Below are 25,564 nucleotides of genomic sequence, written 5' to 3'. Positions count from 1 at the left end.
ACCATTTTCATTCCATGTGTCACTGACAAACTCTGCCTAATATTTTCTACAGATGGACTGGAGATGCTTTTGCCGTAATTGGGAAGGTTGTATCTGAGCTGTTCAAACTTCAACACAGTACCTGTTTGTGTGTTAGATATGACCTATCCTAACTGCCATTGGTAAAAGAAACGTGACTGTGTGTATCTGTTCACGGAAACATGTATAGAGCCAGCACATGGAGACTTGCAAGATGATGTGATGAAGTCCTGACTGACAGAGACAGGCATGATACTGAAGTCTCTAAACGGAGAGAGACCTGGCACTCGGCATTAAACTTTTACTGGACACAACTTTTACTTGTGTTGTCTTTTTTTAAATTATTGAATTGAATGGTATTAGTAAATATGGGGAGGGAGAAACCATATGTATTCTGCACCAGGATCAGGGAACTCCTGTTGTATATGGGACACCACACATGCAGGTAAGACCACCATTTTTGCCAAGGTAGCCCCATTTATCACCAGACAAAATGCAGATAGGCACAGTATCTGTAACAGCTGGGAATGACAATGAAAGGCGCACATTGTTATATGAGCAGAACACTGCCTCTATGGTATTATGTATAGGGTTGATTATTCTACATGGATCTGTTGCTACATTTGAAAGTTATCAAAACAATTTAGTTTAGGATATCTACATACAGTTGAAGTCGGAAGTTTACACACACCTTAGCCAAATACATTTAAACTCACTTTCTCACAATTCCTGATATTTAATCCTAGTAAAAATTCCCTGTTTTTTAGGTCAGTTAGGATCACCACTTTATTTTAAGAATGTGAAATATCAATAATAGTAGAGAGAATGATTTATTTCAGCTTTTATTTCTTTCATCACATTCCCAATGGGTCAGAAGTTTACATACACTCAATTAGTATTTGGTAGCATTGCCTTTAAATTGTTTAACTTGGGTCAAATGTTTTGGGTAGTCTTCCACAAGCTTCCCACAATAAGTTGGGTGAAGTTAGGCCCATTCCTCCTGACATAGCTGGTGTAACTGAGACAGGTTTGTAGGCCTCCTTGCTCGCACACACTTTTTCAGTTCTTCCCACATTTTCTATAGGATTGAGGTCAGGGCTTTTTGATTGCCACTCCAATACCTCCTTTGTTGTCCTTAAGCCATTTTGCCACAACTTTGGAAGTTTTCTTGGGTTTATTGTCCAATTGGAAGACCCATTTGCAACCAAGCTATAACTTCCTGACTGATGTCTTGATGTTGCTTCAATATATCCACATAATTTTCCTTTCTCATGATGCCATATATTTTGAAGTGCACCAGTCCCTCCTGCAGCAAAGCACCCCCACAACATGATGCTGCCACCCCCGTGCTTCACGGTTGGGATGGTGTTCTACGGCTTGCAAGCCTTCCCATTTTTCCTCCAAACATAAGGATGGGCATAATGGCCAAACAGTTCTATTTTTGTTTCATCAGACCAGAGGACATTTCTTCAAAAACTACAATCTTTGTCCCCATGTGCAGTTGCAAACCGTAGTCGGGCTTTTTTATGGCTGTTTTGGAGCAGTGGCTTCTTCCTTGCTGAGCGGCCTTTCAGGTTATGTCGATATAGGACTCATTTTACTGTGGATATAGATACTTTTGTACCTGTTTCCTCCAGCATCGTCACAAGGTCCTTTGCTATTGTTCTGCGATTGATTTGCACTTTTCGCACCAAAGTATGTTCATCTCTAGGAGACAGAAGGCGTCTCCTTCCTGAGCGATATGATGGCTGCGTGGTCCCATGGTGTTTACTTGCGTACTATTGTTTGTACAGGTTAACGTGGTACCTTCAGGTGTATGGAAATTGATCCCAAGGTTGAACCAGACTTGTGGAGGTCTACAATTATTTTTGAGGTCTTTCCCATGATGTCAAGCAAAGAGGCACTGAGTTTGAAGGTAGGCCTTGAAATACATCCACAGGTACACCCCCAATTGACTGAAATTATGTCAATTAGCCTATCGGAAGCTTCTAAAGCCATGACATCCATCATTTTCTGGAATTTTCCAAGTTGTTTAAAGGCACAGTCAAGTGTATGTAAACTTCTGACCCACTGGAGTTGTGATAGTATATTAATTTGTCTGTAAACAATTGTTGGAAAAATTACTTTTGTCATGCACACTGTAGATGTCCTAACCGACTTGCCAAAACTGTAGTTTGTTTAACAAGGACTTTGTGGAGTGGTTGAAAAACGAGTTTTAATGACTCCAACCTAAGTGTATGTAAACTTCTGACTTCAACTGTAAATTCAACAATTGCGTTCTTCTCATGTTACTCTCTAGGCTACTGTCTTTTTCATTGCTTAGACGTTACTTTCTTGCAAACAAATGTCATCACCTATCATTTTCTAAACCCCAATACAATACGCTAATATTAGTTCATTTATGGGTTGTGGACTAGTCTTTGTGGAACAGAATGCTTATACTGTATTTCTCAAGCATGGGCTATAGCCAGGAGAGCATGGGTTTAGATCAGTTTTGTTTTAGGGAACTCACTTTCCTTGGCATATTTGAGGGTTGGGTTTTGAGTTAGTAATGTCCATTAACATGTGGCTTTTAGTTTTTGGAAATGATCTCTCTCTGAACACACACTGACTGGTAAAGTTAGTTTAATGTTGGATATCTCTATGGGTCTAGTTACGTAATGGACCATATTTTCACATTTCAGGCAGTTCCGTATTTGTTTTTCTGCTGCTCATAAACACAAAAAAATTGAGTCTTGGGTTGTGGTTCGATGTGGATGTGTTACTGCAGACAGTATCGAGTTAGCTGCTGCTGACTGATCAGGGTGGATTTCTGAGAACATGTCTACAACTTAATCTTCAGCAAGCTGTTAAACAGTGTGTAGCTTGTGCTTTATTTATGCCCAAAATCACTAGATAGTTCCATCTTTGTTTGTTTGTCAATGACGGTAGTCTGTGACTTAGCTAAGCCAGGCCACGTTAGCTAAGTCACAGACGAGTAGCAGAGTGTGTCCTTCTGTACCATTTTTGTTTTTTGTTTTACAACTTTTTCACTGAGTGTGGGTGTGTCTATCAGTGTTTCATAGCGAGTCAAGTTCCAAAACAGGTTGCAGCAGGACACAAGATGCTCGCTAATGGGTTTTGAATTTGAGTATTGACAACTGGCAGTTGGGATGTAAGTGCGCATAGTCTCAATTATATTTTTTCCCAAAACAAACATTGGCAGACTTGCGTGATCACAATCAAGCAAATCAGGAAGTGGTCACTCCATGAAGGGCTTAGGGGTCAAGTGTTCGTTCAACATGACATGGTGACGTGTTGTCTTATGTAAACAAGACAACACGTCATAATGGGAAGGTCTGTCCCACTGTCTGGAGTTTCTGCTGCCACGATTGGATAGAGTGCAATCAGTTCATTACAATCCCGTGTGAGTGGGCAAATCAGCATGATTGTAATCCAAAACTTAACCATTGTGTATAGTGCCTTCAGAAAGTATTCCCACCTGTTGAATTGTTCCACATTTTGTTGTTACAGCTTAAATTGAACATTTATTAAATTGCTAGATTTTTTTTTGTCCCTCTACACACAATACCCCATAATGTCAAAATATATTTTTTATTTTGACAAATTAATAAAAAATGTGAAGCTGAAATGTCTTGAATCAATGCGTATTCAACCCTTTTGTTATGGCAAACCTAAATAAGTTCAGGAATAGACATTTGCTAAACAAGTCACACAAGTTGCATGGACTTACTCTTTGTGCAATAATAGTTTTTAACATGATTTTTGAATGACTACCTCATCTCTGTACCTGACACATACAATTATCTGTAAGGTCCCTCAGTCGAGCATTGAATTTCAAACACAGATTCACCCACAGAGACCAGGGAGGTTTTAGAATGCCTCGCAAAGAGCCCCTATTGGTAGATTAGAAAAATACATTGAATATACCTTTGAGCATGGTGAAGTTACTAATTACACTTTGGATTATATTGATACACCCAGTCACTACAAAGATAGATGTCCTTCCTAAATCAGTTGCCGGAAAGGAAGGAAACCGCTCAGATTTCACTGAGGCCAATGGTGACATTAAAACAGTTAGAGTTTAATGGTTGTGATAGGAGAGAACTGAGGATGGATCAACAACACTGTAGGTACTCCAACATCCTGTACAGAATAAAAATATTCCAAAACATGCATCCTGCAACAAGGCACTAAAGTAATACAGCAGAAAATGTGGCAAAGCAATTCACTTTTTGTCCTGAATACAAAGTGTTATGTTTGGGACAAATGCAACACATTACTGAGTACAACTCTACATATTTTCAAGCATAGTGGTGGCTGCGTCATGTTTTGGGTATGCTTGTCATCGGCAAGGACTAGGTTTTTTTGTGGGGGATAAAAAGAAACAATGGAGCTAATCACAGGCAAAATCCTAGTGGTTGTCTGAATTCTAGCAGACACTGAGAGAGGAATTCACCTTTCACCAGGACAATTACCTTAAACACAAGGCCAAATCTATGTTGCAGTTGCTTACCTTGAAGACAGTGAATGTTCCTGAATGGCGAAGTTGCAGTTTTGACTTAAATCTAATTGAAAATCTATGGCAAGACTTAAATGGTTGTCAAGCAATGATCAACAACCTATTTGACAGAGCTTGAAGAATTTTGAAAAGTACAATGGGCAAATGTTGCACAATCCAGGTGTGGAAAGCTCTTAGACTCACAGCTGTAATCGCTGCCAAAGGTGCTTCCACTCTGGGGTGTAAATACTTATGTAAATTAGATATTTTTGTATAGCATTTCAAATAAATTTGCTAAAGTTTCTAAAAACATGTTTTCACTTATGGTTTATTGTGTGTCTAGATGGGTGAGGACCCCCCCAATTTAATCTGTTTTGAATTCGGGCTGTAACACAACAATGTGGAATAAGTCTAGGGGTATGAATACTTTCTGTAGGCACTGTGACGACATTAGTTACAAAACTCAGTTTTGGAATCTACTCACTGACTATCACCAAAATAATGCTACTTACACTTTTTTGTAAATTTTGTCACTGGAATGAATGTTTCTAACTAATATCGACGATACATTTTCAACCAAATAAGTTGTTTTTTTGCATTGTTGCCCTTTAATATAGAAAGTGTTACTGTTAATTTTTTTGTGTGTAAAGTAAAATTCTATGGTTGAACTTTATTTATTTATTTTTTACTTTTTACCTCTTTTTTTTGTCCCCAATGATATGTAATTGGTAGTTAGTCTTGTCCCATCGCTGCAACTCCCGTACGGACTCAGGAAAGGCGAAGGTCGAGAGCTATGCGTCCCCCGAAACATGACCCCACCGAGCAGGATTGCTTCTTGACACACAGCTCGCTTAACGCAGAAGCCAGCCGCACCAATGTGTCGGCAGAAACGCCGTACAGCTGGTGACCGAAGTCAGCGTGCATGCGTCTGGCTGCCACAAGGAGTCGCTAGAGCGCGATGGGACAGCCAAACCCTCCCCTAACCCGGATGATGCTGGGCCAATTTGTGCGCCTTCTCATGGATCTCCCAGTCGTGGCCGGCTGCGACACAGCCTGAGATGGAACCCGGGTCTGTAGTGACGCTTCTATCTCTGTGATGCTGTGCTTTAGACTGCTGCGCTGTGTTTCTTTCCTGAAGCCGTTATATAAAATGTGGCCATAGTGTTGGGTTCTGTTCTTAATGCTAAACACCTCTCCACATTGATCGATTGTCACAGGACTTACTTGTTATTTTACCTTTGCTTTGGTCCACTGCATCCTGAGACCTGTAAAACACCCTAGCTCTGACATTTCTCTGAAGATGGACAATGGCCTCGTACTGGCCATGAATGTGAATTGAACACACACACACACTTGAGCATGAGCATACATGTACACACACGCATTCAATCTCTTTTTCTTTCTCATTCTCAAACATTCTCTTTTTTCTTTCTTGCACACGCGCGCGCGCGCACACACTTTGTCGCCTGTCACTCTGAGTTATTGGTTAATGCTGATAATTCAACTGAGTGATGTTAATACTAATTTGCGTTAATTAAAACTTGTTACCCTATTCCATTCTATTTTGTAGCTTTCTAGCTTTTAAGGTCAAGATCTAGCATGTAGGGACAGTCGCCAAACATAAACAATCAAGGCAAAATTGAGTTACCCATATTAATGATGCGTGGTAATTTATAGAGTAGTGATATGGTATTTATTGACGCAATGTTGGGATCGGATGATAATCATAATTTATGTATTATTGTTGTGTTATCACCTGTTGTGTTTTTTTTTTATTTTTTTTATGAGTATGTTTTGTGTTCCAGGTGTGTGTGGCTGCTGTGGACCCCTGAGGCCCAGGTACAAACGCCTGGTTGATAACATCTTCCCAGAGGACCCCAAAGTGAGTATTTTACCTCTGTTACAAGATGCATTTGACAAGACATTTGAATGACATTACTTCGATAACACATCTTTGGTTTATAGACATTTTGTTTCAAATGTAAATCCTTTCCCGTAGTTTTTCCCGAGACTGAGTGGAAATGCCCTCAAAGTAGCATACGCGACTGCCAAACAAACATTTCGGGAAGCGTAGGTTATAATTGTGTCGTCACGGAACAAAAGAGTGTGTGACCTCAAAGCTCATTTGACTTATCCAAATGATTTCCTTTTAGTTTCCAGCCGTCTTTCAAAAATCTAAACTTGCCTATGACGCGTAAATGGCAAACACCATCTCATTATCATAATTAAATCTCATTATTTAAAAAATTGCCTACAGCCCTAAACTGTCATGATGAACAATGGTCATCATCAGCTGACAGACCACTATTAACACATCTAGCCCTAACCATTGCACTCTAACAGTTTATCATAGCGATAACAAGCCATTTACTAAATAGCTGTCACTACAACCAACTTGATAACACAAATAGGATTATATAGTAGTGCATGCATCCAAGTCCATTGTTACCCCAGTGCTTAGCTTGCTTTGGAGACCCTGTGTCACTGTTATGATGAGAAATTTGCCTCAAGTTCAAACACCATTTTTGGTCAAAAGTAGTGCACTATGTAGGGAATAGGGTGCTCTTTCGGACATTACCCATAATTGGCCTGCCATAACGCGGCACGTAACCGTTATGGTTTGACAAATCTATTTGTGTGACATCGCTTTTGATAACCTTGGCACGACAACTTATTAACAGCTGTTTGAATCCTTGACCCTGTTTAATTAGAAAAGCAAAGTGTGTGTGTGTGTAGTATGCGGAATCACATACACAGGGGAGTCTCTCTTCGTTTTCTCTCACACACTGTGTCTGTCTCTCTTAATCTCAAGGGCCTTTAGTGTAAGCAAACAGGTGCAGGGGGAATCAGAATGCTCAAATGGTCGCGACATTGTCAAATGAATTATCACTCAGAGCAGGTGCTGGAAATACTCTGGCGACAGTCATTTTTTTCTTCCTCCCCCTTGTGTAAAATGTGTAGGCTATACAGCGAAGTCTCTCTGTTTGTAGATGTATCAGATACAATTTTTTAACACTTTCAATGAAGTACATACGTATAATGCTTTATAATTCCATTAATAATGCGTTATCACACTGACTATAACCGTCCATAATAACTCAGAAGTGGTTATGAAACTAAGTGTAAATATAAGACTATAGTGCATAATGTATTATTGTCTGAAAACAGACAAAATAGTACACACGTTAGGCCCTATAATACACTATTACATAAAGTCAAAGGTTTATAAAGCACTTTGTGTTTAAGTAAAGCCTGATCATCTTCTTGCCTGATGACTCACCCGGAATTGAGTTCCTCTGCTCTATCGATTTGCTACGTACAGTCGGGTCTGAAACTGCCATCCTAGAAGTCATTTTTGTGACTTCAAAAGGAGGTGTGTTATACAAAACAAATGCGTCAGTAACTGGATAGTCTCTTAACAAATCTAACCAATCAAAGTTGATAACGTCATCATGTAGGCCGGCCCTGGCCCAACCTATTTCTTTCTGGGACCAATCAGAACGGTCAGAATGTGTTCGTGTTCTAGAAATCGTCGGGGAGGGAGGCAAATCCAGACTCATCGTGGAAAAGGAATGTCAGTTTGCCGGAACGATGTGGATGGGTAGCCAGGCAAATCATTTTCCACAATAGAAAGAAAAATGCATGAGCGTTAGCTACATATTACATTTTATTTGACAGTGTCAACGGGCATTTAAGTGAAGCTGTACATGCAACTCATAAATGACGTTATACATATGTACTTCATAGAAAGTGTTACACAAAATGGTTTCACTTTATTGTGCTCTTCCTCTCCTTTCGATTCACTATAGTAATAGTTCAGAACTTGGTTGGAATATTGAACAGAGTAAAAACTCAAACGGATGACAAGAAAATGCTCAAACCAAGTTTATTCACCCACTGGGTCAAATGGCTGCAAAGACGAAGCATGATTGACACAAACACATATATTTATAACCTCCTACTAGGCGGGGTCAACTCCTTGCACATCTAGTCAGCCAATACATCTCTGTTGCTAGGCAGGAACTTAATTGGTTCCTCTCACTGGTGTAGTCATGACCCTGCCTGATGCTAGAACCTTCGTGGGTGTGGAAGTGAATGTTTTTGAGATAGAACTGTAGTAGGAGGATCGTTGCATTGGGCCCCTCTGGCCCCCCTCCCCCGGGTTTCTTTTCACTTCATCTGTTGACTTGACCTCGAGCCGAATTCCTCGCTCCTCCCTGGTTCCGCAGCTGGCCTGCCTTATCGGAGACTAACTGCAGTATCTTGAATAGACCAACACATAATTGGAGGACACAGGATGTAATCTTTACTTGTCGTTTATTAGGAACTGATTTACACGACTATCTATGATGGAGACCAATAACCAACTAACTTTCTCTATTGCTCATAGAACAGTTACCAACCTAGGACCAGTGATAGCGACGCCTATTGTTTAGATGAGCCAGCATCATTTATCACTCTATAACACTAACTATTGCCCTTCACCTCCCTCCTTGGAAACATGGGACATAATATGAACTTTCTGCACTTCCCCTTGTCTCACTCAGTAACTTTCCATACACCAAGTTCCTATTCACCCTTCATTGACCCCAACATAATCATTCCTTATACATGTAAAGTAATCAATACGTTCTAGTGGTATACTATTAATACATATATTTCAGGCTAGAATCTAACACAGGGTCAGGGTCAATTCCACGTGAGCTCAGTCATTTCATGAAGGGAATTCCCAGTCAATTAGTTGAATATGAATTCATTTCAGGAATTGACCCAGTTAAAATGTAATGGACCTTATTCCATTACTATATTATGAAGTATGTGCATAGTTAGGGTTGCAAAGGGAGAGCATGTTACTGGTTAATGTCAAAATTGACTAGTAAACTACCATATTGTTGGGAATTTTAAAGGATTTTAGGTAACATTCATAACATGTCAAATATATGAAATAATAACAAGATGTTTTAATATGAAAAAAATTATTACAAAGCTGTAATAAAAATAACCAATCAATTAAGTGAATACCGCTGGTGTTTTTAATTTGAGGGTTTCGGTGTGGAATATCCTTATGTTTTTACACGCTTTGATTTATTTCATCTCAATATGTCTTTGTTGTAAATGTTTTGGGGCCAAACTGGTGACAGTTCTTAAAGGCAATAGTTGGAAGGGTTGCAGAGTTAATAGCAAATTATATCATTGTTGATTAGACGCTTTAAAAAATTAATTAGGCTATTTTCTCTTGAACCTAATGGTCTATCAGCTAGAAAGTCATGTAAATATGGACACGGATATACAGATTGAGGAAAAAAATTATATTTTATATAAATGTTTTAAATCAAGTATAAATTACCAAAGTTTCCATAGATTGCCATACTTGTATTACAAAAATGACATTTACAGTAACTTTGGTAAATTATCTGTAGTTTTGCAACCCTATGCATAGTGTACATTAGTGTACAATGTTATCATTGTAATGGGCTTGGAGGACATCATGTCATACAAACACACACACACACACACACACACACCCACACAGTATGTGTGGGATGGAGAATACATACTGATAGGGAGAAAGCAAGGAGACAGTGAATGTGATTTGCCATAAAGGATGCATCCCAAGTGGTACTCTATTCCCTTTATAGTGCACTACTTTTGAGCAGAGCACTATGCGACCCTTGCCAAAAGAAGTGCACTATATTGGGAATAGGGTCTTTTTTGGGATGCATACAGAGCGTCAGGAGATCACAAGTTTAATGAAGACCCTTCCCTCTACATCAGAGACAGACATCCATCTGAACACGCGTGTTCCAGCGCGTGACAGCGTTTAACGATATCTTATCTTCTGTGATTTACCTCTGAACCTTGATTAACACCTCAACTCTCAAACACTCTCTTCTCTCCCGTCCCCCGTCTGACCCTGACGTTAGCGGCTATATGATTTAAATTCAAGGACAACACTCCATAACTTCCACCGCCCACACATCGGGTTGACGTACAGTACCAGTCAAAGGTTTGGACACACCTACTCATTCCAGGGTTTTTCTTCATTTTTATTATTTTCTACATTGTAGAATAATAGTGAAGACATCAACACTATGAAATAACACATATGGAATCATGTAGTAACCAAGAAAGTGTTCATTTAAACACATTTTATTTTTGAGATTCTTCAAAGTAGCCACCCTTTGCCTTGAGGACAGCTTTGCAGACTCTTGGCATTCTCTCAACCAGCTTCATGAGGTTTGTCACCTGGAATGCATTTCAATTATCAGGTGTGCTTTGTTAAAAGTTAATTGGTGGAATTTCTTTCCTTAATGCGTTTGAGCCAATCAGTTGTGTTGTGACAAGGTAGGGGTGGTATACAGAAGATAGCCTTGTTTTGGTAAAAGACCAAGTCCATATTATGGCAAGAACAGCTCAAATAATCAAAGATAAACGACAGCCCATCATTACTTTAAGACATGAAGGTCAGTCAATACGGAAAATTTCAACAACTTTGAAAGTTTCTTCAAGTGCAGTCGCAAAAACCATCAAGCGCTATGATTAAACTGGCTCTCATGAGGACCGCCACAGGAAAGGAAGATCCAAAGTTACCTCTGCTGCAGAGGATATGTTCATTAGAGTTACCAGCCTCAGAAATTGCAGCCCAAATAAATGCTAAACAAATTTCAAGTAACAGACACATCTCAACATCAACTGTTCAGAAGAGACTGCATGAATCAGGCCTTCATGGTCGAATTGCTGCAAAGAAACCAGTACTAAAGGACACCAATAATAAGAAGAGACTTGCTTGGTCCAAGAAACACGAGCAATGGACATTAGACCAGTGGAAATCTGTCCTTTGGGCTGATAAATCCAAATGGGAAATTTTTGGTTCCATCTGCCGTGTCTTTGTGAGAGGTGTGATTGTGTGGGGGTGCTTTACTGGTGACACTGTCTGTGATTTATTTAGAATTCAAGGCACACTTAACCAGCATGGCTACCACAGCATTCTGCAGCAATACGCCATCCCATCTGGTTTGCGCTTAGTCCCACTATCATTTCTATTTCAACAGGACAATGACCCAACACACCTCCAGGCTGCTTAAGGGCTACTTGACCAAGAAGGAGAGTGATGGAGTGCTGCATCAGATGACCTGGCCCCCACAATCACCCGACCTCAACCCAATTGAGATGATTTGGGATGAGTTGGACCGCAGAGTGAAGGAATAGCAACCAACAAGTGTTCAGCATATGTGGGAACTCATTCAAGACTGTTGGAAAATCATTCCAGGTGAAGCTGGTTTAGAGAATGCCAAAATTGTGCAAAGGGTGGCAACTTTGAAGAATCTAAAATATATTTAAATTTGTTTTACACTTTTTTGCTTACTGCATGATTCCATGTATTTCATAGTTTTGATGTCTTCACTATAATTCCTCAATGTAGAAAATAGTACAATTACAGAGAAACCCTTGAATGAGTAGGTGTGTCCAAACATTTGACTGGTACTTTATGTGAATTACAATTTGAAATTGAATTTATGGGCATTTTCAGTGTTGTTGAATTGGACATTTCTCATGAATTGAAAGGTCATTTTCAATTCCCTGTCTAATTCAAGTGCTGATTGGGCTAGAATGATTTTAAAGATGGCAAAATCTGCTTTTCGAACTGCCTTTCCTGAAAATGACTTGCCCACCCACCCTTATGGTATTACTACAGCTCTGAATTCCGATTCTCCACTCTTCTTCCTGATTTGTTCACTCCGCTCATGGATTTCAATTGCTGTAAGCTTAAGCTAGAGGGAGTTTCCACCCTATATCTTACACTTTTCCATTCCTTTGAAATCCATGAGGGGGACTGAACAAGTGCATTATGTTCAATTTGTCCGTAAAACAACAATACTTCTCCTTTTACCTCAGTTTCTGACAATGCTCCTACGTTTGGTGCTTCTGTAACCCCTTGTGTACTACTCTTTCAGGATGGCCTGTCCAAGTCAGACATGGAGAAGCTCACCTTCTACGCGGTTTCAGCCCCGGAGAAGTTGGACAGGATTGGGGCCTACCTGGCGGAGCGACTGAGCCGAGATGTGGTCCGCCACCGCTACGGGTAAGTGACCTTTGAGTGACCATTGACCTTGAAACAACCCCTACCCCAATAAACAAATCAACTGTCTTCTTGTGGCTTCTTCTTCAAGTAATAATTATTTTCATTTACATTAAGTATATTGTGTATTTCCAAAATTTTACATCAACAAATAACCTTCAATTCATTACAATTTCATATCTTATCAAAATTAAGACAACCAACATATACATTCACCCAATAAGAATACATTTTCCAAATGGTCTTTCTAAAAACAATGGTATATTGTCCTTCTAATGCAGGGAAAAGGACACCAATAATTAATGCAGGGAGACTTAAATCCGTTTTACTTCTACCAGCATGTTAAATGTGCAACCAGAGGGGAAAACTCTAGACCACCTTTACTCCACACACAGAGATGTGTACAAAGCTATCCCTCGCCCTCTATTTGGATAATCTGACCATAATTATACAAGCCAAAAGTAAAGCAGGAAGCACCAGTGACTCGCTCAATACAGTAGTGGTCAGATGACTCCGATGCTAAGCTACAGGACTGTTTTGCTAGCACAGACTGGAACATGTTCCGGCATTCTTCCGATGGCATTGAGGGGTACACCACATCAGTCACTGGCTTCATCAATAAGTGCATCGATGACATCGTCCCCACAGTGACCATACTTACTTACCCCAACCAGAAGCCATGGATTACAGGCAACATCCGCACTGCGCTAAAGGGTAGAGCTGCAGCTTTCAAGTAACTGGACTCTAACCCGGACGGTTATAAGAAATCCCGCTATGCCCTGCAACGAACAATCAAACAGGCAAAGCGTCAATACAGGACTAAGATTGAATCATACTATTGTGGCAGGGCTTGCAAACTACTTCAGACTACAAAGGGAAGCACAGCCGCGAGCTGCCCAGTGACACGAGCCTACCAGTCGAGTTAAATGATTCTATGGTCGCTTCGAGGCAAGCAACACTGAGGCATGCATCAGAGCATCAGCTGTACGACTGTGTGATCACGCTCTCCATAGCCGATGTGAGTAAGTCCTTTTAAACAGGTCAACATTCACAAGGCCAGATGGATTACCAGACGTGCTCTCCGAGCATGTGCTGACCAACTGGCAAGTGCCTTCACTGACCTGTAGCACTCATGTCTGTAGCCTTGAAGTGCTTTGAAAGGCTGGTCATGGCTCACATCAACACCATTATCCCAGAAACCCTAGACCCACTACAATTTGCATACCGGCCCAACAGATCCACAGATAATGCAATCTCTGTTGCACTCCACACTACCCTTTCACACCTGGACAAATGGAACACCTACCTGAGAGTGCTATTCATTGACTACTGCTCAGTATTCAGCACCGTAGCTTAGTGATGCGCTTTGAGGGCACTAAGGACCCTAGACTTCCTGATGGGCCGCCCCCAAGTAGTAAGGGTAGGTAACAACACATCTGCCACATTGATCCTCAACATGGTGGCCCCTCATGGGTAAGTGCTCAGTTCCCTCCTGTTCTCCCTGTTTACCCAGGAATGACTCCAACACCATCATTAAGTTTGCCGACGACACAGCGGTGGTAGGCCTGATCACCGACAACGGTGAGACAGCCTATAGGGAGGAGGTCAGAGACCTGGTGCCAGGAGAACAACCTGTCCCTCAATGTAATCAAGACAAAGGAGATGATTGTGGACTCCAGGAAAAGGAGGACCGAGCGTGCCCCCATTCTCATCGATGGGGTTGCAGTGGAGCAGGTTGAGAGCTTCAAGTTCCTTGGTGTCCACATCAACAACAAACTAGAATGGTCCAAACACACCAAGACAGTCGTGAAGAGGGCACGGCAAAGCCTATTCCCCCTCAAGAAACTAAAAAGATTTGGCTTGGGTCCTCCGATCCTCAAAAGGTTCTACAGCTGCACCATCGAGACCATCCTGACGGGTTGCATCACTGCCTGGTATGGCAACTGCTCTGCCTCCGACCGCAAGGCACTACAGAGGGTAGTGCGTACGGCCCAGTACATCACTGGGGCCAAGCTTCCTCTATACCAGGCGGTGTCAGAGGAAGTCCCTAAAAATTGTCCAAGATTCCAGCCACCCTAGTCATAGACAGTTCTCTCTGCTACCGCACGACAAGCGGTACCAGAGCGCCTAGGTCCAAAAGGCTTCTTAACAGCTTCTACCCCCAAGCCATAAGACTCCTGAACTGCTAATCAAATGGCTATCCAGACTATTTGCGTTGTCCCCACCCCCTTTTTTACACTGCTGCTACTCTGTTTTTTTATTTATACATAGTAACTTTACCTCTACCTACAGTACATGTACATATTACCTCGACTAACCTGTGCCCCTGCACATTGACTCTTTACCGGTACCCCCTGTATATAGTCTCGCTATTGTTATTTTACTGCTGCTCTTTAATTATTATTATTATTTTTACTTAACACGTATTTTTCTTAACTGCATTGTTGGTTATGGGCTTGTAAGTAGGCATTTCACTGTAAGGTCTTCACCGGTTGTATTTGGCGCATGTGACAAATAAAACTTGATTTGATAAAACAATCTGTATTCTTAATTTTTTACTTTAAAAAAAGAGACATCTGGAAACCCCACTGCAATTCGACCCAGACCCCACTGTGTTGTGTAATAATTTAGAAAATCCCTCTTTAAAACATACTTGTATTTCGAAAAGTCACTTTGTGAGACTCTGGTTTTATAGTCATTCTAAGTCATTTCTCTCCAATGATTTAATGTGTTGCGAAATGCTTTGTGGAAAGTAATAAACATTCATTAAGGACTAAAACTGGGGTCTGTCTGATGGGAATTTGCAAAAATAGAGTGGCAGCGCTGAATCAATACAGTGATTATATTAACAGGAATTACATTTCATTGGGTGTGATTTACCCCTGAAGCTGAAAACCAAATAGAGAGACACACGTTGACCAAGAAAGTGTTCGTTTCAAATGGCACCCTTATTCCTATAAGGTGCACAGCTTTTGCTATGCGCGATTAACGACTTGGCGTTGTAGTATGTGTGACTAACTGCTTGTCATTGCCCAATACTGCCCATCTAATGTGTTCACTGTTCAAAGGTTGCCAACCCCATTCGCTCTGCAAGTTCTCTGATTTTGCTGTAGCACCCACAGACCATTTGAATACCAATGAGTGGAATGGCAATGTGAAACTAGAGTAGTACTACATTGTTAAATTGTGTACATTACAGTGGCTTAGTTGCTCGTTGTTCATCTTAATTTTTCGGCACTTGTCTTGAATATTTTTCGGCACTTCATCTTGACTTTTTGCCTCAATATTCATTCATTTTATGTACAGTCACTAGTGAAAGTTTTCACGGTTTGCTGCCTTAAAAATTTAATCTAAAACATGATTGTTTTTTTCTACCTGATCCACTTCTTCAAAGTTAACAAATAAATACATATATACAGTGCCTTCGGAAAGTATTCAAACCCCTTGAATATTTCCACATTTTGTAGGCTTACAGCCTTATTCTAAAATATATTAAATTGTTTTTCCCCCCTCATCAATCTACACACAATAATGATGAAATTGACTAATTTATAAAAAAATGTAAAACTGAATTCAGACCCTTTACTCAGTACTTTGTTGAAGCATCTTAGGCAGCGATTACAGCCTCGAGTCTTCTTGGGTATTACGCTACAGGCTTGGCACACCTGTATTTGGGGAGATTCTCTCATTTGTTTTCTGCAGATCCTCTTAAGCACTGTCAGGTTGGATGGGGATCACTGCAGCACAGCTATTTTTAAGTCTCTCCAGAGATTTTAGATCAGGTTCAAGTCTGGGCTCTGGCAAGGACATTCAGAGACTTGTCCCGAAGCCACTCCTGCGTTGTCTTGGCTGTGTGGTTAGGGTTATTGTCCTGTTGTAAGGTGAAACTTTGCCCCAGTCGGAGGTCCTGAGCACTTTGGAGCAGGTTTTAATCAAGGATCTCTCTGTCCTTTGCTCTGTTCATCTTTGCCTGACTAGTTTCCCAGTCCCTGACGATGAAAAGCATCCCCACAGCATGATGCTGCCACCACCACCATGCTTCACCATAGGGATGGTGCCAGGATGGTGCCTCCAGACATGACGCTTGGAATTAGGCCAAATAGTTCAATATTTGTTTCATCAGACCAGAGAATCTTCTTTCTCATGGTCTGAGTTTTTTTTGCTCTGACATGCACTGTCAACTGTGAGACCTTATATAGACAGGTGTGTGGCTTTCCAAATAATGTCCAATCAATTGAATTTACCACAGGTGGACTCCAATCAAGTTGCAGAAACATCTCAAGGATGATGAATGGAAACGGGGTGCACCTGAGCTCGATTTCGAGTCTCATAGCAAAGGGTCTGAATAGTTATATAAATAAGGTATTTCTGTTTTCTATTTTTTTTTATACATTTGCAAAAAAAACGTAACCTTTTTTTGCATTGTCATTATGGGATATTGTGTGTAGATTGATGAGGAACAATTAATTTAATACATTTCATAATAAGGCTGTAATGTAATGTAAAGGGGCCTGAATACTTTCCAAATGCTGTGTGTGTATAAACTCAGCAAAAAAAGAAACGTCCTCTCACTGTCAACTGCGTTTATTTTCAGCAAACTTAACATGTGTAAATATTTGTATGAACATAACACGATTCAACAACTGAGACATAAACTGAACAAGTTCCACAGACATGTGACTAACAGAAATGGAATAATGTGTCCCTGAACAAAGGGGGGTCAAAATCAAAAGTAACAGTCAGTATCTGGTGTGGCCACCAGCTGCATTAAGTACTGCAGTGCATCTCATCCTCATGGACTGCACCAGATTTGCCAGTTCTTGCTGTGAAATGTTACCCCACTCTTCCACCAAGGCACCTGCAAGTTCCCGGACATTTCTGGTGGGATTGGCCCTAGCCCTCACCCTCTGATCCAACAGGTCCCAGACGTGCTCAATGGGATTGAGTTCCGGGCTCTTCGCTGGCCATGGCAGAACACTGACATTCCTGTCTTGCAGGTTTTCACACACAGAACGAGCAGTATAGCTGGTGGCATTGTCATGCTGGAGGGTCATGTCAGGATGAGCCTGCAGGAAGGGTACCACATGAGGGAGGAGGATGTCTTCCCTGTAACACAGCGTTGAGATTGCCTGCACTGACAACAAGCTCAGACCGATGATGCTGTGACACACCGCCACAGATCATGACGGACCCTCCACCTCCAAATCGATCCCGCTCCAGAAAATATGCCTCGGTGTAACGCTCATTCCTGCGACGATAAACACAAATCCTACCCGACCATCATCCCAGGTGAGACAAAACCGCGACTCGTCAGTGAAGAGCACTTTTTGCCAGTCCTGTCTGGTCCAGCGATGGTGGGTTTGTGCCCATAGGCAACGTTTTTGCTGGTGATGTCTGGTGAGGACCTGCCTTACAGCAGGCCTACAAGCCCTCAGTCCTGCCTCTCTCAGCCTATTGCGAACAGCCTCAGCACTGATGGAGGGATTGTGCGTTTGTGGTGTAACTCGGGCAGTTGTTGTTGCTATCCTGTACCTGTCCCGCAGGTGTGAAGTTTGGATGTACCGATCCTGTCTCCCTGTAGCGCTGTCTTAGGCGTCTCACAGTACGGGCATTGCAATTTTTTGCCCTAGCCACATCTGCAGTCCTCATGCCTCCTTGCAGCATGCCTAAGGCACGTTCACGCAGATGTGCAGGGACCCTGGGCATCTTTCTTTTGGTGGTTTTCAGAGTCAGTAGAAAGGCCTCTAGTGTCCTAAATTTTCATAACTCTGACCATAATTACCTACCCTCTGTAAGCTGTTAGTGTCTTAATGACCGTTCCACGGGTGCATGTTCATTAATTGTTTATGGTTCATTGAACTAGCATGGGAAACAGTGTTTAAACCCTTTACAATGAAGATTTTTATGAATTATCTTTGAAAGACAGGGTCCTGAAAAAGGAACGTTTCTTTTTTTTGCTGAGTTTAGGTATACTTACTTACTACCGGTCATTGTTTTAGAACACCTACTCATTCAAGTTTTTTTTTTTTTTTTTTTTTTGTACTATTTTCTGCATTGTAGAATAATAGTGAAGACATCAAAACTATGAAATAACACATGGAATCGTGTAGTAACCAAAAGTGTTAAACAAATCAAAATATATTTTAATTTTGAGATTCTTCAAATGGCCACCCTTTGCCTTGATGACAGCTTTGCACACTCTTGACATTCTCTCAACCAGTTTCATGAGGTAGTCACCTGGAATGCATTTCTATTAACAGGTGTGCCTTCTTATAAGTTAATTTGTGTATTTTCTTTTCTTAATGCGTTTGAGCCAATCAGTTGTTGTAACAAGTTGGAGGTGGTATACAGAAGATAGTCCTATTTGATAAAAGACCAAGTCCATATTATGGCTAGAACAGCTTAAATAAGCAAAGCAATATGACAGTCAATCATTACTTTAAGACGCGATATCAACCCAGAGCATATAGGACTGCTTTTTCTCTACCACATCACCGGATTCCTGACGCAAGCTCTGGACAATTACACCGTATTATCACAGCTAGCTAGCTGCAACCGAGTGGCTACTACTGGCTAACACCTCTGTCCCGAAGCAAGCACCAGTTAGCCTTGAGCTAGCCTCGAGCTAGGCCCATCTGCCGGCTAGCCGAAGAGGTCTACCAGCGAATTCTTGGGCTACAATACCTCTTTTGCCCTTTGGACTGGACCTTTTTTTTGCCGACACAGAGCCCTGCCAATCCATCACAACTGGTCTAAATCAGCTACAAGCTAATTTAGCCATTTTTTTGCCGCTGCTAGTAGCTTTTACCTTCTGCACAGACACCAGCCCTGTTATTAGCCTGGATATTACTCACCAATTTACCAGCATCGGACTGTCTCTCGACAACAACGCCGGATTCCTGCCGTAATCCCTGAGCCACTACTTCTGATCCTCACAGCGCAGTTAGCGCCACTGCCACGAAGCTAGCACCAGTTAGCAAACACAATTCTACAATTCACAACCTCTCTTTCGCCATTCGGCTTGGATTCTCTGGATTCTCTGTCGACACGACCACGTCTGAGCAGACCCCCTCCGTCTGAGCAGACCACCCCCCGGGCTACTAACTTTAAACGCCGCGTGCTAGCTTAGTGGAGGCCTCCCTGCTCCATCTACGGCTGCCCCCTGGACACTATGATCACTTGGCTACATAGCTGATGCATGCTTGACTGTCCATTAATTCACGGTACTCCATTCTGTTTATTTGTGTTTTATCTGTCGGCTCTGTGCTTTAACTCAGGATCTGTGTGTAGTTAATCCGACCCTCTCTGCCTAGTCGTCGCCATTTTTACCTGTTGTTGCTGTGTTAGACTAGCACCCTGTTATTGCTGCTGTTATCTTACCTGTTGTTTTAGCTAGCTCTCCCAATCAAGACCTGCAATCACTTTATGCCTTATTGTATGTCTCTCTCAAATATCAATATGCCTTGCATACTGTTGTTCAGGCTAGTTTTCATTATCATTGTTTTGGTTTGCAATGGACCCTGTAGTTCCACTCTCCGTACCTCTGATACCCCCTTTGTCCCACCCCCCACACATGCGGTGACCTCACCCATTGAGACCAGCATGTCCAGAGATACAACCTCTCTTATCATCACCCAGTGCCTGGGCTTGCCTCCGCTGTACCCGCGCCCCTCCATACCCCTGTCTGCACATTATGCCCAGAATCTATTCTACCACGCCCATAAATCTGCTCCTTTTATTCTTTGTCCCCAACGCTCTAGGCGACCAGTTTTGATAGCCTTTAGCCGCACCCTCATCCTACTACTCCTCTGTTCCTCGGGTGATGTGGAGGTAAACCCAGGCCCTGCATGTCCCCAGTCACCCTCATTTGTTGACTTCTGTGATCGAAAAAGCCTTGGCCTCATGCATGTCAACATCAGAAGCCTCCTCCCTAAGTTTGCCTTACTCACCGCTTTAGCACACTCTGCCAATCCTGATGTCCTTGCCGTGTCCGAATCCTGGCTTAGGAAGGCCACCAAAAATTCTGAGATTTCCATACCCAACTATAACACTTTCCGTCAAGATAGAACTGCCAAAGGGGGAGGAGTTGCAATCTACTGCAGAGAGAGCCTGCAAAGTTCTGTCATACTTTCCAGGTCTATGCCCAAACAGTTCGAACTTCTAATTTTAAAAATTAATCTCTCCAGAAATAAGTCTCTCACTGTTGCCGCCTGCTACCGACCCCCCTCAGCTCCCAGCTGTGCCCTGGACACCATCTGTGAATTGATCGCTCCCCATCTAGCTTCAGAGTTTGTTCTGTTAGGTGACCTAAACTGGGATATGCTTAACACCCCGGCAGTCCTACAATCCAAGCTTGATGCCCTCAATCTCACACAAATCATCAAGGAACCCACCAGGTACAACCCTAAATCCGTAAACATGGGCACCCTAATAGACATTATCCTGACCAACCTGCCCTCCAAATACACCTCTGCTGTCTTCAATCAAGATCTCAGCGATCACTGCCTCATTGCCTGTATCCGCCACGGGTCCGCGGTCAAACGACCACCCCTCATCACTGTCAAACGCTCCCTAAAACACTTCTGCGAGCAGGCCTTTCTAATCGACCTGGCCCGGGTACCCTGGAAGGATATTGACCTCATCCCGTCAGTTGAGGATGCCTGGTCATTCTTTAAATGTTACTTCCTCACCATATTAGACAAGCATGCTCCGTTCAAAAAATGCAGAACCAAGAACAGATATAGCCCTTGGTTCACTCCAGACCTGACTGCCCTCGACCAGCACAAAAACATCCTGTGGCGAACTGCAATAGCATCGAAGAGCCCCCGCGATATGCAACTGTTCAGGGAAGTCAGGAACCAATACACGCAGTCAGTCAGGAAAGCAAAGGCCAGCTTTTTCAAGCAGAAATTCGCATCCTGTAGCTCTAACTCCAAAAAGTTCTGGGATACTGTAAAGTCCATGGAGAACAAGAGCACCTCCTCCCAGCTGCCCACTGCACTGAGGCTAGGTAACACGGTCACCACCGATAAATCCGTGATAATCGAAGACTTCAACAAGCATTTCTCAATGGCTGGCCATGCCTTCCTCCTGGCAACTCCAACCTTGGCCAACAGCCCCGCCCCCCCCCGCTGCTACTCGCCCAAGCCTCCCCAGCTTCTCCTTTACCCAAATCCAGATAGCAGATGTTCTGAAAGAGCTGGAAAACCTGGACCCATACAAATCAGCTGGGCTTGACAATCTGGACCCCCTATTTCTGAAACTGTCCGCCGCCATTGTCGCACCCCCTATTACCAGCCTGTTCAACCTCTCCTTCGTATCATCTGAGATCCCCAAGGATTGGAAAGCTGCCGCGGTCATCCCCCTCTTCAAAGGGGGAGACACCCTGGACCCAAACTGTTACAGACCTATATCCATCCTGCCCTGCCTATCTAAGGTCTTCGAAAGCCAAGTCAACAAACAGATCACTGACCATCTCGAATCCCACCGTACCTTCTCCGCTGTGCAATCCGGTTTCCGAGCCGGTCACGGGTGCACCTCAGCCACGCTCAAGGTACTAAACGATATCATAACCGCCATCGATAAAAGACATTACTGTGCAGCCGTCTTCATCGACCTGGCCAAGGCTTTCGACTCTGTCAATCACCATATTCTTATCGGCAGACTCAGTAGCCTCGGTTTTTCGAATGACTGCCGTGCCTGGTTCACCAACTACTTCGCAGACAGAGTTCAGTGTGTCAAATCGGAGGGCATGTTGTCCGGTCCTCTGGCAGTCTCTATGGGGGTACCACAGGGTTCAATTCTCGGGCCGACTCTTTTCTCTGTATGCATCAATGATGTTGCTCTTGCTGCGGGCGATTCCCTGATCCACCTCTACGCAGACGACACCATTCTATATACTTCCGGCCCTTCCTTGGACACTGTGCTATCTAACCTCCAAACGAGCTTCAATGCCATACAACACTCCTTCCGTGGCCTCCAACTGCTCTTAAACGCTAGTAAAACCAAATGCATGCTTTTCAACCGTTCGCTGCCTGCACCCGCACGCCCGACTAGCATCACCACCCTGGACGGTTCCGACCTAGAATATGTGGACATCTATAAGTACCTAGGTGACTGGCTAGACTGCAAACTCTCCTTCCAGACTCATATCAAACATCTCCAATCCAAAATCAAATCAAGAATCGGCTTTCTATTCCGCAACAAAGCCTCCTTCACTCACGCCGCCAAACTTACCCTAGTAAAACTGACTATCCTACCGATCCTCGACTTCGGCGATGTCATCTACAAAATAGCTTCCAACACTCTACTCAGCAAACTGGATGCAGTTTATCACAGTGCCATTCGTTTTGTTACTAAAGCACCTTATACGACCCACCACTGCGACCTGTATGCCCTAGTCGGCTGGCCCTCGCTACATGTTCGTCGTCAGACCCACTGGCTCCAGGTCATCTACAAGGCTATGCTAGGTAAAGTGCCGCCTTATCTCAGTTCACTGGTCACGATGGCTACACCCACCCGCAGCACGCGCTCCAGCAGGTGTATCTCCATGATCATCCCTAAAGCTAAAACCTCATTTGGACGCCTTTCCTTCCAGTTCTCTGCTGCCTGCGACTGGAACGAATTGCAAAAATCTCTGAAGTTGGAGACTTTTATCTCCCTCAACAACTTTAAAAATCTGCTATCCGAGCAGCTCACCGATCGCTGCAGCTGTACATAGTCCATCTGTAAACTACCCACCCAATTTACCTACCTCACCCCCCATACTGCTTTTATTTATTTACTTTTCTGCTCTTTTGCACACCAGTATCTCTTCTTGCACATGATCATCTGATGATTTATCACTCCAGTGTTAATCTGCTAAATTGTAATTATTCGATTTATTGCCTACCTCATGCCTTTTGCACACATTGTATATAGATTCTCTTTTTTTCTACCATGTTATTGACTTGTTTATTGTTTACTCCATGTGTAACTCTGTGTTGTCTGTTCACACTGCTATGCTTTATCTTGGCCAGGTCGCAGTTGCAAATGAGAACTTGTTCTCAACTAGCCTACCTGGTTAAATAAAGGTGAAATAAAAAAATAAAATAAAAAAAAGACATGAAGGTCAGTCAGTCCGGAAAATGTCAAGAACTTTGAAAGTCGCAAAAACCTTCAAGCGATATGATGACACTGGCTGTCATTAGGACTGCCACAGAAATGGAAGACCAAGAGTTACCTCGGCTGCAGAGGATAAGTTCATTAGTTATCAGCCTCAGAAATTGCAGCCCAAATAAATGCTTTACAGATTAAGTAACAGACCCATCTCAACATCAGCTGTTCAGAGGAGACTGTATAATTGCTGCAAAGAAACCACTACTAAAGGACACTAATAAGACGACGAGACTTGCTTGGGCCAAGAATCATGAGCAATGGACATTAGACCGGTGGAAATTTGTCCTTTGGACTGGAGTTCAAATTTGAGATTTTTGGTTCCAACAGCCGTGTCTTTGTGAAAGGATGATCAACTTGTGTATTTCCCACCGTAAAGCATGGAGGAGGAGGTGTGATGGTGTCGGGGTGCTTTGCTGATGACAAGGTTTGATTTATTCAGAATTCAAGGCGCACTTCACTAGAATGGCTTCCACAGCATTCTGTAGCGATACACCGTGCCATCTGGTTTGCACTTTGTCCTACTGTCATTTGTTTTTCAACAGAACAATGACCCAACACACCTCCAGGCTGTGTAAGGGCTATTTTACCAAGGAGAGTGATGGAGTGCTGCATCAGATGACCTGGCCTCCACATTTACTGACCTAAACCCAATTGAGATGGTTTGGGACGAGTCGGACTGCAGAGTGAAGGAATAGCAGCCAACAAGTGCTCAACATATGTGGGAACTTCTTAAAGACGGTTGGAAAAGCATTCCAGATGAAGCTGGTTGAGAGAATGCCAGAGTGTGCAAAGCTATCAGGGTAAATAGTACCAGCAAAACATTAGTCTCAACGTCAACAGTGAAGAGGCTGGCCTTCTAGGCAGAGTTCCTCTGTCCAGTGTCTGTGTTCTTTTGCCCATCTTAATCTTTTATTTTTATTGGCCAGTTTGAGATATGGCTTTTTCTTTGCAACTCTGCCTAGAAGGCTCCGCCTCTTCACTGTTAACGTTGAGACTGGTGTTTTGTAGGTACTATTTAATGAAGCTGCCAGTTGAGGACTAGACACTCTAATGTACTTGTCCTCTTGCTCAGTTGTGCACCGGGGCCACCCACACCTCTTTCTATTCTGGTTAGAGCCAGTTTGCGCTGTTCTGTGAAGGGAGTAGTTCAGTGTTGTACGAGACTTTCAGTGTCTTGGCTATTGGCTATATATATATACATACATACATTTCTGGATTTTTGTTTTAGATTCCTTCTCTCACAGTTGAAGTGTACCTATGATAAAAATTACAGACCTCTACATGCTTTGTAAGTAGGAAAACCTGCAAAATTGTCAGTGTATCAAATACTTGTTCTCCCCACTGTACATACATACATACATACATACATACATACATACATTTACATTTACATTTACATTTAAGTCATTTAGCAGACGCTCTTATCCAGAGCGACTTACAAATTGGTGCATTCACCTTATGATATCCAGTGGAACAACCACTTTACAATAGTGCATCTAACTCTTTTAAGGGGGGGGGGGGGTTAGAAGGATTACTTTATCCTATCCTAGGTATTCCTTAAAGAGGTGGGGTTTCAGGTGTCTCCGGAAGGTGGTGATTGACTCCGCTGACCTGGCGTCGTGAGGGAGTTTGTTCCACCATTGGGGTGCCAGAGCAGCGAACAGTTTTGACTGGGCTGAGCGGGAACTGTACTTCCTCAGAGGTAGGGAGGCGAGCAGGCCAGAGGTGGATGAACGCAGTGCCCTTGTTTGGGTGTAGGGCCTGATCAGAGCCTGAAGGTACGGAGGTGCCGTTCCCCTCACAGCTCC

The 25,564-nt window shown here is 42.7% G+C and overlaps 1 protein-coding gene across 5 annotated transcripts in view; it reads left to right on the top strand.

The window, feature by feature from the left end:
• Positions 1–25,564, top strand: part of efr3a (EFR3 homolog A (S. cerevisiae)) — a 222,075-nt gene that overhangs the window by 50,966 nt on the left and 145,545 nt on the right. For 4 of the 5 annotated variants that reach the window (XM_071362586.1, XM_071362584.1, XM_071362585.1 and 1 more), the window contains 2 exons: positions 6,325–6,401; positions 12,475–12,602. In XM_071362586.1, coding sequence (XP_071218687.1) covers positions 6,325–6,401; positions 12,475–12,602 — 205 coding nt within the window. Of the gene's footprint in view, positions 1–6,324; positions 6,402–11,571; positions 11,790–12,474; positions 12,603–25,564 lie in introns of those variants that run through there. The other variant, XM_071362587.1, reaches the window with a different exon arrangement.

Source organism: Salvelinus alpinus, chromosome 23 (genome assembly GCF_045679555.1).
Source record: "Salvelinus alpinus chromosome 23, SLU_Salpinus.1, whole genome shotgun sequence".
Classification (NCBI taxonomy): domain Eukaryota; kingdom Metazoa; phylum Chordata; class Actinopteri; order Salmoniformes; family Salmonidae; genus Salvelinus; species Salvelinus alpinus.
The sequence above is the reverse complement of the archived record's forward strand: the minus strand, read 5'-3'. Positions and strand labels throughout refer to the sequence as shown.